This window comes from Salarias fasciatus, chromosome 5 (assembly GCF_902148845.1).
Source record: "Salarias fasciatus chromosome 5, fSalaFa1.1, whole genome shotgun sequence".
Classification (NCBI taxonomy): domain Eukaryota; kingdom Metazoa; phylum Chordata; class Actinopteri; order Blenniiformes; family Blenniidae; genus Salarias; species Salarias fasciatus.
This window is the reverse complement of record NC_043749.1, coordinates 797526-810920: the sequence shown is the minus strand read 5'-3', so window position 1 is coordinate 810920 and position 13395 is coordinate 797526. Positions and strand designations below refer to the sequence as shown.

The 13395-nt window shown below is 47.5% G+C and overlaps 1 protein-coding gene across 1 annotated transcript in view; it reads left to right on the top strand.

The window, feature by feature from the left end:
- LOC115388981 (integrin alpha-5-like) overlaps window positions 1-12682 on the top strand; it is a 39848-nt gene extending 27166 nt beyond the window's left edge. Inside the window, exons 19-30 of the mRNA XM_030092319.1 lie at window positions 2935-3002; window positions 8120-8270; window positions 8700-8792; window positions 9011-9090; window positions 9701-9781; window positions 9867-9972; window positions 10163-10321; window positions 10401-10508; window positions 11087-11203; window positions 11291-11392; window positions 11475-11597; window positions 12175-12682. Coding sequence (XP_029948179.1) covers window positions 2935-3002; window positions 8120-8270; window positions 8700-8792; window positions 9011-9090; window positions 9701-9781; window positions 9867-9972; window positions 10163-10321; window positions 10401-10508; window positions 11087-11203; window positions 11291-11392; window positions 11475-11597; window positions 12175-12258 — 1272 coding nt within the window. The 3' untranslated portion in view covers window positions 12259-12682. The remainder of the gene's footprint in view (window positions 1-2934; window positions 3003-8119; window positions 8271-8699; window positions 8793-9010; window positions 9091-9700; window positions 9782-9866; window positions 9973-10162; window positions 10322-10400; window positions 10509-11086; window positions 11204-11290; window positions 11393-11474; window positions 11598-12174) is intronic.
- Window positions 12683-13395: the final 713 nt, after the last annotated feature.

Sequence of the window (13395 nt, the reverse complement as noted above, 5' to 3'; positions counted from 1 at the left end):
CCGTAGCCTGTGTGCGAGGCCCCACAAGTGTAGCAAGTCTGTCGTTTCCCTCACTTTGCTCCACTTTTTAACACGTGAGCTCAAACAGGCCAATCAGAGGTCTTCCCTTCGTGTCGTCATGCGGGGAAACGGCCCCTCCTTCTGGTGGTGGATCCTCACGTCCACCCGTCACGTTTTTCTCTCCTTGTAAATGCTACGGGGAAACAGACACGGTGGTCGATCTGTTGTTGAATCGACCAACAGCGAGTAAAAGCCGAGTCCTTTCCGTGGGAGGGGGGTGGATCAGGCGTGGTCAGACAGCTCATCAGCAATGAAAGGTACAAAGAAGCGGCCTGTTGGAGCCTCTTGCAGGCCGGATTTGTCCCATGGGCCTTATGTTTGACACCACTGGGAGGAGTTTCTCCTCACTAATGTACATGACGCAGTGTCATTGGCTGCATATGAAAAAGTTTGCATGTTTATGAAGGCTCCTCTTTGTCACTGCGGCCTCTCTTCACCTGGCCCTCCACGACTTCTACTGGCAGACTTTTATCACATGTTCTCTGTTTGAACTCAAATTTTATGAGTAATCATCTTGCATATTTCTTTTTTCTTGCCCATATTTAGATTTATTCTCTGCCAATGCTCCAGTTCGATAACTTCGTGTTTCCCACCAGTGTTGTGCTTGTGGGGGTTCAGAGCTTCACGCTTCAGATGCTTTATCTTCCAAACTTCAGCATATATCTGCAGCTTTTGTTTGACTTCTTGGTTGTGTGATGGTATTTTATGAAACTTGATTAATCCATTGCTAAAGTAATTAAAAAGTTGCATGTTTGTAGAGATAAGTTTGATACTTTTGAGATCAAGGCTCTTCACCAGGAGAGCAGATTTGTCCAGTTGATAGTGAAATAACTGTAAAACAGACTCGCTATCTATTTAATTTAACTATCCTTTATCAATCCTCATTGAACTCAGAATCTAATTAACAAGCCTGGAATCCTCCAGCAGTAACAAGAACTGTCAGACTCAGGTCCAGACGAAGATCGTTCCAAGATAGATAGAACAGAACATGAACATTACCACAGAATCAGAGGTAAACATTAGAAATCTGCCTCTATTACCTCTACAGACCTGATCTCACGCTGAATCAATCTCCACTGTTTGTGATGAACCACTCCATTAGTCTCATTTCTGTTTGATCCAAGTTTCAGATCCTTGTGTTTGGTGTATTTTAGGACAGGAAACAGCAGAGAACAGGACCGGGGGGATGAGGGTTGCTACACTGGCTGGAAATAAACTATTTTTCTGACTTCAGTTTGGATTACAGGGTTTTAAACTCCAACTCTCTGGGTTAATCCCCCGTTTTTAATCATCTGGCAGAATAACTGTTTATAATAGGACGACTATGACCCTCAAGATTAGATGAGACTCGTGGTGCTTTGCAATTTCATTCTTCAAGTATGAAGCTAAACATCTCTGTAACCAGAGACAAAAATTCTAGATTTGGATCTGCTTTATTTTGCTTCAGTTAATCTTCATTAAATAATCAGTGACATTAAAATAACTAAAATGTCTAGAATTAAATCATGTGAGAATCAATAAATCCAGTGTTATTGCAAAAATGGAGCTTTTCAAAGTAAAGTCCAGTGTCAATGAAATCTGATCCTGCATTTTCAATATTGTAACTCAAAAATTAAACCATCCTGAGCCTGCTGGGCCGCCGAGCTGAACACCTCCCTCTAACATTACAATGAGGTGTAATTTCCGGTGTGCTGCTTTTAAATTGGGTGTTTTTGTTTTAGTTTTTTTCACTGCGACTGTGGAACAGCCAAACAGCGGGAAACGGGTGACCGTCTGTTGCCGCCTGACGCTGCTGCAGCGCTGCCGGGCGGAGCCGCCGAGCCGCAGGCCGCCGCTCCGACCGCCGCAGCAGCTGGAGCTGACACTCATCATGACTTCTCCCTAATGAGCGTTTAACAGGATTAGGATTCTGTTGTAGCCTCTTTATGGAGTTTTTACTGAAGCGATTCCCAGAAGCTCACTCAGTTCTGCAGTTTATGAAAACTTTGCAGGGTGAAACTCGTGATTCCTTCAGATTACAGCCTCATTGGTGGATCCTCTAAAATCCTATAAGTATGTCTGTCGGCCTGCGAAGCTCTTCAGCTGATGTTTGGATTTTTATGTCTTTAATTTGACCAACAGATTGCAGAAAGACTGTTTGATCAGTTGAAGCAGGAAAGCAGAGTTGGTCTGTGAGGCGGGGGGAGAAAGTGGGAACCCCCCCCTCCCCGATGCTAGCTAGCCGGTCTGTTAGCGCGCGTGCTCTCGTCTTCTGCCGCCGGCTCCTTCGCTCCTCAGTAAATAGAGGAGCGGGGAGGAGGACTGTGCCGCCAGACTCCGTTAACCATTTCCAGGCCGGCTCTGCGCCGCGCGAAGCATTCTTCAGGAACCTAATGTTTCCCACATGTGGGGGAGAAGAGGCCGGAGGAACAGTGACGGAGTAGCAGAAGAAGAAAGAGCTCGATCCAGTCCAGATCTCATTCATCTCCTGCTGACGCTGTTCCCGAGTCTTCATCTCCAAAGGCTGAGGAGCAGATCCTCGCTGCTCCGCTGCTTTAGAGGGTGATAATGTCGTGTAACGCTGTTCGGGGGGAATTTATCTTCCTGTTCCCACATGAGAGGCTCGCAGCGCTTTCATCCCGTCAGCATGAGAGAGTTTCGGAGCTTTCATTGACGTTCCAGAAACAGCTCGGTGAAAATGTTGCTCCACTTTTAGCTCATGTGAGCTTATTGTCTCCATCTTCCATCCTGTCATTAAAACCCGGGTGGAGGGTCCAGACTCCTCTTCCTCTGAAGCTTTGGACTCTTTCACCAAACCGTATCCATCCCTCCCTCGCTCCCCCTCATTCATCTCCTTCCCTTTGTTCTCTCTCTCTCTCTCTCTCTCTTTTTCAGGCCCAGATTCAGCTCGATTGCGGAGAGGACAACATCTGCGTCCCTGACCTGCAGCTGGCTGTTTACGGGTGAGAGGGAATCGCCTTTCTGCTGCTTTACCTGACTCAAACAAACCTTGTGCAAACCCCGCGGCCATGCGGCTAATCCGGCCCAGCTCTCTGCCTCGGCGACCGGTATAACAGCAGACCGTTTGTGTTTTCGTTTAGTACGAACGGGCCACACTGAGGACCCGATTCACTGGAATCCCGCTGGACTGCGGCCCATGCAGTTATTTCAGGCTTTTCAGATGAAGAAGCTCTGATGCTGTTCCTGTTCCAGACCTGCGTCCTTTAACCTCCGACTGACACATGGAGGAAGAGTTTTTCTCTTTCAAGAGTGAAATTAGATCAATCTTGAGGGACACATGAAAAAATAAGCGTTTTTAATCAGCAGACGATGATTGACATGAGTCAACACCGAGGAATGATCAGCGGCTCTTAGAGCAGCCACACACACACACACACACACACACACACAGTTCTGTTATGAGGAGTGTTTTGCATTAGGTGCCCTCCATGTGATTCCTCTTAGCTGCAGAAATACAATCGGCCCTGTCGATTTCCCAGAGAAACTCAACGAGCAGCGTTTGTCGCAGTGACTCAGCAGATTCTCCCGGCAAGAATTTCCCTCCGCCGTCTCTCTTTTCCACCGCGGCCCTCTGGCTTGGCGTTTCTGAGCTCCAGGACCTTCTGCTGCGGCGTTCAGCGTTTTCCCGTGTCGACCCGGGTCGGGTGCTGGGGGTCTGCGACGGTTCGGCGTTTTGGGTCTCCGCGCCGCTTCCTCTGCCTTCGCCTAATTGAAGTCATCTGGTTGTTGTCTTACGGAGCGGGAGGTCACTGCGTCCAGACCCCGGCGAGGCGTGGAGGAAGGGAAATGAAGCCTGATCCCCCTCCTCCCCGTCCTCCCGATAGAAACATGAATTTACTGGCGGCGGGGGGGGCACTGCACTCGCTGGGTGTCGAGAGGATTTATCTTGACACTGAAAAAGCTGTTTGCACGCAGGAGGTGTGTGTGTGTGTGTGTGTGTGTGTGTGTTGGGTGTCACTGCCAGGGTCTGCTTCCTGAGATAAATCACAGTGATCAGATCAGCGGTTTCCCGGGTGGGCGAGGGGCAGGCGGGGACTGGGAGGACGGACGGACCGGCCGCCGCTGCTCCTCGTCACAATTCGCTCTCCAGGAAGTGTTTCCAGACAGGAGCTCAGGTCCAACTGGGCCGGCGAGCAGTTCGTCCAGGAAATACAAGGCGGCTTGGATCAACCGCTGAGACGTCCTGAAGCCTCTGGAGTCACTGCAGCGTCCAGGCTGTCCTCCATCCTGCAGCTCGGAGGGCCAGCGCCCACATACTGAGGAACGGCTGCGCTGCGCTGCGCTGCGCCGCGCAGGTCGCAGCACTCACGCAGTAATTACGCACCCAAGTCAATGAAGTCGCAGGCAGAGCGCCCACTGCCTGCGCGAGTGCTGCGTCGAGCGTCCGCCTGCCGTCGTCCTGCGGACCGCTCTCCACACAACTTCGGTCCAGGTCTATTTTTGCCGGAGGCGCAGCGGAGCCGGAGTCAATTTCCCATAATGCCAAAGAAGTAACAGGAAACCAAAAGAGTGCAACATCTGTTTTATCAAGACAAATTACAAAAGTTAGCATTTTTTTATTCCTAGGCATATTATTTATTTAAATATCGATATAGATTACTATTGAAGCTGTCACACATGTTTTTACATGGAAATAAAAGTGTAAATATACACTTTTATGGATGAGTGTTTTATTTTGAAAGCTGAACACGCTCTGGCGTCACAAAACAAAGGAGTAGTGGAAGTTTTTAAACTCGAGAGCAGCATGGTTGACAAAGAGAAAGTGATCCTGGAGGAACAAGAGCACAAAATCCTCTGACACCAGTCATCCTTTTTACAAAGACACCAGCAGGAAGGAGAACACTCGGGCAACAACAGCTGAAGTTATTGGCGTGAGTGGTGAGTAAACTGTAACGATATAAAGTGCCTGTTCAAACATGTTTTCATGGAGATCGTCATGGAAACATAATCCCACTCATGCGCTGAGCGCATGTCTGGTCAAAAGGCGGAGTGCTGTGACGCAGCCGCACCGCATCCGGTGGGCGCTCTAGTACGGCTGCAGAACGGCTGCGACCTGCGACCTGCGCGGCGCAGCCGCTCCGCAGTATGCGGGCGCTCGGCGTGACTCCTTTAACACTCGATGTGGGGACGAATCCTCCTGCCTGTGGATGTGCAGAGGATCTATTTCCGATGCCGTGGTGGAAGAAATGTTGTGCTGTTTGGACCCAAAACACAGTAAAAGTTTTCCGTTTTCTCTTGAAAACGTCGTTGTGTAAACGGGGCCTTAAATACAACCAATCATGGTGGGAAGCATGAAAACTCTGATACTGCTTTAAGAGAGAACCTTGAAGAACATGTTCTAACTGGACTAACTGACTGTAGAAAACTCCCGCTTCATGAAACACCAGGCCGATGCATGAAGTGGCTGTCACATTTTACAGTGTGTTAACTTTATTAAAGCTGTTTTATTAATGAAGCAAAGACAGAAAGAAGAAAGGAGCCGCTAACCATCAGTTAGCTTGTAACACTAGTAAACAGAATTAAATGGCTACTGTAACATCAGATATCAAAACGGTTTGGATTCAAATAATCAAATCTGGCTCAACGTTAAAAAAGTATACAGCATATAAAGGGTGTCTAACATAAAGCCCGTGGATCAAAACTGGGTGGCAAGAGGCTCCAATCCGGCCCGCCACGCAAATGGAAAACATGCTCAAGAAAACCCTGATTATAAAAATTAAATTCTGATAACTAGTGAACAAAACACAACACTGAGACTTGAGCTGAGCAAACCTCTGACTGATGAATGTTTGCTCGCCAATAAATGTGTGCGTGAGAAAAGTGTGTGTCAAAGTTCACTTAGGAACTATAATGGAACACATGATGGAACAACCGACGGAACAACCGACGGAACACAGGATGGAACAGAGACCTGACCTCCTGTTTCGTCACTCTTTTCACTATTTCAGTCAATATTATTGAAAATATTTGAATATTTTGAACCTTCCAATTTAGTTTTCTTCAGTTTTCATTTCATTTATTGATAAAAAAGACAAAAAAACTGAACAAAAGTTTCCAAACTTATGAATGAAAGTGTTCACCTTTAAATCCCACAGTCAGCCTCTGCTCTGAGCAGTCAGTGTGTTCAACAAGTTAACTTTTCAATGGCGTACAAAAGAAGCAAGAAGTTTCAATCACGTTGATAAAACTAAAATGATCAATCTGCAGCTTCAGATCTGAGGACTGTTCTCTCAGATTTTCTCTCTGATGCCGAATCGGCTTCATCAGGAGTAAAACAAGGCTGGTTTGCAGGATATTTGAACCAAATTGAACAAATATTTTGCCTGAAATGTCCAAAGTCAAAATAAGAAGCAGAAACACTCCCAAAAGGTTTTCACATGCACTTTCATGTGCACGTGCCACTTGTTTCATGGTGCGATCACAAAACATTTAGAACAGAAGACAAAAAGTCATTTTTATTTTCAAAAATTTGAAAAATCAAGGCGTAAAAGATCAGATCCCAGTTCCATCAGTGACAGAGCGCCTCAGTGAAGGAACGTCGCACATAAAACAGGAGAAAATAGGAGAAAAATGTCTTTTCTGAGAGCCGAAATAGCCACTTGACCGGACAGAATCCGGTCTCAGAATCAGAACGAGCCTACAAACTGCTTCTCCTAGAGCTGAACTGCAGGTCGGTCAGTCCGTCAGACTCCAGATAAAACAGTTTATTTACTTTACGTCTTCCTCAGATTACACAACATCAACCCCGTGACCCCTTCACACAGGTCAGCGGCTGCAGACAGCCCAGTTTCATACCAACCAATCCCAGTACCCCATAGGCTACAAAGGCATAGGCAACAAAAAAGTAATTTAAAAAATGAATACATCCTGAATATTTCCCAGTAATTGCATTCATAACGCTGGTAATAATGTCTCATTTCTAAAAAGAACTTGATTTTTGCAGCATATAGAAGATGTTCTGTTCCCCCCTGTGGTTTTCATGCTAGTTCATGAACGGTTCTGCAGTTCTTCCTGCTGCTGTTTGAGGTTGGAGCGTTGTTGTCGTCCGATCGTCCCTTCAGGCCTCAGTGAAGTTTTGTCACTCTCTAACCTGGTCTCACTGCAGCTCATGAACTGGTGTTGGCCTCTTTTTCACGTTCCACACTAAGAATTTCAAAGTGACAATGCGTTTCAATTAGACTTCTCTTTTTGTACGTGAGCCACTTCTCTCCCTATTCGACAGTGCAGATGCGTCACGTTTGTTTTTCTTTTCTTCTGACAAAATTACTTTCACAGACACACAATTCCATTCTCAATTGAATGAAATGAAAACGCGTTTCGTCCCTTGTTCCGCTGATCTACAACATGTTTTTTTCTTACTTTTCCTTAATTATATTAATGAATAATTTAGAATGACCATGTTAGTCTTATTAAAAGATCATGTAAATTCTTTATTGAGTGTCACTGTCATGCTTGTGGATATAGCGTGGTCCTTTTCCACAGTTTCTAGTTTTCCTCGATCATATATACGTAGCTGTGTATTGATGATCGCTATCTTTGAGCTAATACATGCCTCTCTCATGATCTAACAAACTGTCATTAATAGATTAAGAATCTTCCGGTAGTTGCTCTCTGCTTTAAACACCGACCTGCCATTGCCATGGAGATGTGTTATTCTGTTTGTAGAAAGATTACTCTTATCTTATGGGATGTGACAATCATCTTTATAGACATGGTGTGGCTTTTGAATAGAATAGAATAGAATAGAACAGAATAGAATAGAATTGAATTAGAGTTGACAGTCACTGTAATAACAGTCCCACTCCGTGCTCTATCCTCATGAATGTCCATGTTTGTCCTATTGTTAATGACCAACAGCACACACTAGTGGCCAAACATGGAAACTACATAATTCTCAGTGTTTCTACTGTCTCCTTGACATTTTTTGCAAAATGTTGCTGAGTAAATGTGAAACTTTTCTAAAATGATGCATTTTCACTTGAAACACGGTGTCGATTGTACGGTAAACGGCTGTGAAACAGTCGGCTGAAACGTTGTTGTTGTTGTGTTGTTCTTCCAGCGACAGGACGGAGGTCTACCTGGGCGACGAAAACTCTCTGAGCCTCACCTTCAACGCCCGGAACGAAGGAGAGGGAGGGGCGTACGAGGCCGAGCTGTACGTGGCGCTTCCTGCCGAGGCCGACTACAGCGGGATCGCACGCAACAACGCGGTGAGGAGGCAGAACCCGGCCCGGGTGGGGGGAGGGGAAAACTGTACATGTCTGAAACAAGGTGAAAAGGAAGGAGTTCACTAAAAACCTGTGGAAATTCAACTTCTTTACCTGTTGACCACACCTGAATATGATCCGACAGTAGCAACTAAGTATATTTGCTGTTACAAACATTTATTAAATGTCCACTAGCTAACATTTATTTGTGCAAATGGCCCCAACAAAAAGTCATGTTTGGAACAATCGGGGTTGGGGTCAAAGAAGGCAAAGACCAATGGCAGGTATCAGGTTCCGTAACCGTGACTGGTAGCCAAAAGTCCAGAATGCGAGACAGGAGTGAGACACTGTGAAAACACGAAATGCCAATACTGTGACACTACCATAGTCCCTCTCATGCTAGTTTTTACACTTCCTGTGTGCTGCTTCCAGAGTCTGAGCCAGCTGACATGCACCTACGAGGCAGAGAACCAGACCCGCTATCTGGTGTGCGATCTGGGAAACCCCATGAAGTCTGGTACCAGTGTAAGAACCAGCAACGCCCGTGTACTGTTTCTGGACGCTGTCTTTCTTCACATTTCCTGCCCCAGTGCGATTAACTCAAGTCGGCTGGCAGAATTCTCTCACAAGACGTTTTCACACGATCAGACATCAGTTTCTGAGCTCAGTGACGACTGGCTGAAAGCTGAAGTCTCCCTTCCAGGAGTCGTGTTTTGACTTTGTCTTTTTGTGTGACTGTCCAGTTATGGGCAGGCCTTCGGTTCACGGTTCCCAGACTGAGGGATGTTCACAGCACTGTCCAGTTTGAGCTTCAGATACGAAGGTGAGTCTCTGCTTGGAGAACACGTGGTGGTGGGACTGCAGTGAAACAGGCTGCAGTTCAACGTTACTGAAAACCGTTCCTGTGTTTCTAATTAAATGTGGTTTGAGCTCAGTGAAATGATATTCAGTCCACAAAGGGACATGGTTTCAGCTGTCAACCATGCTATCGAGCTAACTAACGAGACTGTATTTACATCTCATTGTGTTGGTCGTACAATAACATGCATATGGTTTTTCTTTATGAATGACCTAAAATTAGATGTTAAAATCTGGAAAATATTGCCTTGCTTATGTAATACCAGTCCTTCATGATATATTATTGTTGCTCATGTTGTTGGGTTTCTGTTGTCCTTTCTGGGTTTTAGTTTGCTTTTCTGACAAAACTTTTGTTTCAGCTGATCTCATAGAATTTGCACTGTGCTCAGTTACACTGGTGTAAACGAAGGGGTGGATGTGGGGGCGCAGCAGCGGTGTTTCAGAAACGTTGCATTTTCCATTGAGAAAAAGTCATAGCATTTTTAAAAAGTTGCATTGTCAGTGACTGGGAGCACCGTTGTGTTGTAAAAGAGGACCTGAAGTGTGGTTGAGACCTCTTTCTGTCTCTGTTCCAGTAAAAACGTGAATAACTCCGAGAGCGCGGTGGTGCTGTACGAGCTGGAGGTGGCGGCCGTGGCGGACGTCGTCCTGCAGGGGTGAGGCCTCGCTCTTCACTCCACCGTCAGTCCTCCTCACACTGCTGAAGCGACCGTGTGTGTGTGTGTGTGTGTTTCCTCTCAGTGTTTCCCGACCTGACAAGGCGGTTTTCCCTCCTCCCAACTGGACGGCTCGGCAGAGCCTGGTGGAGGAGCAGGACGTGGGCCCGGAGCTGCAGCAGGTCTACGAGGTGACCCAGCCTCTCCGCTCCGTGTTGTCTGAGCGTGGCGGCGGTGCGGTGGTCCGCTGGCTACAACGCCTCCTCATGTCATCTGCAACTCAGGCTTGATAGCATAGAACAAGCGGAGGCATCGGCTGTGTGTGTCAGCAGGCGGCTAAACGGTGGTGTTTCTGCTTGTTCTCTCCTGCTGTGCCTCCAGCTGGTGAACGACGGTCCCAGCACGGTGCTCGCCTCCACGCTGGAGCTGCGGTGTCCTCTGAAGGCTCACGGCTTCGAGCTGCTGTACCCGGTGCAGACGGAGACCGAGGGGCCGCTCCGCTGCTCCTCCACCACCACCTTCAACGCACTCAAGCTCAAGGTGAGGACCCCACTGCCGAGCCCCCCACCCCCCACCCCCCACCCCCCACCCCCCTTTCTGACCGTGCTTCTGTGTTCAGCTTCGGTCGCCAACGGCAGAGGATCCCGCCTCACTGACGTCCAGCGGCGAGCACCACATCCAGAGGAGGGAGGCGCCCAGGGACCCGCTGGCAGCTCAGGGAAACCTGGTGAGACCGAACACACATTTAAACCAGGTACACACACTGCAGTGCACTGAATGTAAAGAGTTTTCCTCGAAAGACCTGGAGTCTACATTTGATTGTTTTCCTCCTTGTGGGTGAAGACACACACACACACACACACACACACACACACACACACACACACACACACACACACACACACACACACACAGCAGTCGGTGACTGTGTTGTGGAGGCCTCAGTCGCTCCATCAGACGGTGGTGGGAGGCGATCACATCCTAATGAGGTTATCTTTTCAGGAGAGGAACCGGAGACGATGTTAATGAGCTCTGCTCATCGTTTCCTGCCGCTCGCTGGGTTTGTTTGTGAGATTAATTGCGATCAGTGCGTCAGTGACCGCAGTGACTCTGATCTGAGAGTCGCCCAGAGGCTGCAGGGAACCCGAGGTCCACGGCCAAAAGCGTCTGCTGATGTACCCATGTGCGACAGATCAGCGGTTCATTGCTGTTTTTCTTGAGGGACACGGTTATTTAACCATGTACCCACCACAGCCAGCCGCACATGGAGTGTGAAGTGATTTCTAACTGGGCGTCCCTCCACAGACCTGCAGTGGTGCAGTGGAGTGCTGGCAGCTGCGGTGCGACGTGGGGCTGCTGGGCAGAGGAGACAGGGTCATCCTCAGCGTCCGATCTCGACTGTGGGCGGAAACCTTCATGGAGGTCAGACTGATGCTCACACTGTGAAGCTGAATGTGTGTGTGTGTTTGTGTGTGTGTTTGTGTAAGTTTCCTCATTGTTCATCCGCAGCGGGCTCATAAGCAGTACACCCTCGAGTGCTTTGCTCAGTACAAAGTGGAGAAGATGCCATATTCAATTCCTCCCAAGTTCAAGCCATCGGGATCCAAAAAGGTGCGTCTCTAATTCCACGTGTAAACCCATGAAGTCCTCGGTGAACAGAAGTGTTTATTCTCTGCTGTGTCCTGCTGTCCAGGTGGAGACGGCGGTGGTGTGGACCAAACCTGACAGTCACCTGTCTGTCCCCCTGTGGATCATCGTCCTGGCTGTGCTGGCTGGGCTGCTGCTACTGGCCCTGCTCATATATCTGCTGTACAAGGTAAACGGATGAGCCTGACCACAGGAAACAGATCAGCAGCAGGAGCAACAGCGCGCTCAGCTACTGAACATGCAACTTTTTGAAAGCAATCCGACTCTGAAAACGCAACATTCCTGCTCCAGCTCACGTGTGCTCGCTGTAGTAAACAGTACTCATGTGAGAGTCGATGGACAATATCAGCAATCTTTTCTTCCAGAGTGTCACGACTCCCAGGCCAGATTCTCCGGAACCTGGTTGTTTTAGAGTCATTTAACAACACAACTGGGTCATCTGTCTATACGAACTCGCTATTGTTAATATTCTGCAATCATGTGTGTGTGGTTTCATTCTGGAAACAACATGCTAGCTGCATCGTTCTTACTGTTTTTGCCTTTTTCGTGCCTTTGATGATGTGTTTTCACTCGAAACACTTTGTAAATGGGGTGAATCATAAGAACATATCGGCTTCCACAGCACAGTTTTCTACTTTTTGTTGGTCAAGCCCTAAATCTGAATGTCCCATTCCATACAGCACTGTGTCTTTTTAGCTTTAGTTTTGGTTTTCTGTGACGACTGATCTCCCCATTTCCCCCTCCAGATGGGCTTCTTTAAAAGATCAGACCCGTATGGCACCACCATGGAGAAGGCCCAGCTCAAACCCCAGGCGTCCTCTGAAGCTTAGATCCCAGACGATCTGTCCCCGACAACTGGAAGCGCCGTCTCACTCCCGGACAAATATCGGAAACGTTCTCCGACGAGCTGGCGACCCACAGCGATGGGTGCTGTATCACTGGAAGACACCATGTCTGGTGCTGCACTAAGACCAAACAGCAGAACAGAGGACTGGGTTTGATGTGCACTGCTGTTTGTGGACGATGCGTTGTACAATCAGAGCTTTCTCAAGAAGCTCGTCTCCGTGGGGATTTTCCACCGACAGCACTCAAACCTGCCTCCAGCCGAAGGCAGTGGAGCTACAGTATTCCTTCATGTTTGCAGTCCCTGTGTTGGATGTTTCCGGAAACTCTGTGGGATCAATACACCACTTGTTATTTATGGCACAGTGTTTTCCGATGGATTGTTGAATGTTGTACTGTACTGTCTGCAGGTGAAACCCTGGTCCAACTGCAATGTTTAACTTGAATTCTTTCCTCTCCCATATTGGGAGCTACTCTGTGTATGATGTAATTAATGTATTCAGTGTGTTATGAGCTTTTGGTGTTGTTGCCCAGAATAAAGCCTCAGTTTGTATACCCACTCACAATGTCCCTGGCATGCCAGCTGTCACTAAAGACAGGCCGTGGAAAGGTATTTTTGGAGGGTGGGAAAAGGTGGACCTGCTTAACTCTGCAGGTCGTCTCCATTCTTGAAGATGAAGAGCTCTGAATGTGATTAATTACCCTCAAGAAGAACAGCAGAGATCTGGTACCTCAATGAAGCTCAAGCATTTTTAATACTGGTCTGTTTCGGTGAAGAAGAAGGCCAGGTACTTAAGATCTCAGTTTACTAGCTCCATGTACCTACAGGCACTCTCAGAACCAGACTCAGAGGAGGCGTTCTCTGTTCCAGTGAGGTGATAGAAGGATAGAAAACAACTGGACGAACAGACTGATTGTTGGATGGATCCGAACCCAGGTTTATTTACAGAGTGAGGATATTTTAATCAATTCTGGAGAACAGAAATGACCTGATTGTAGTTTTTTGTCAGGATTTTCAGAATTGTGAATTAGCTATTTCATTTAATGGTGTTTAAGAAAGACATGGAAAGAAGAAAAGCATCTCCGCCCTGTCCGGTTCACTGACTGACAGAAAGGACGGGTTC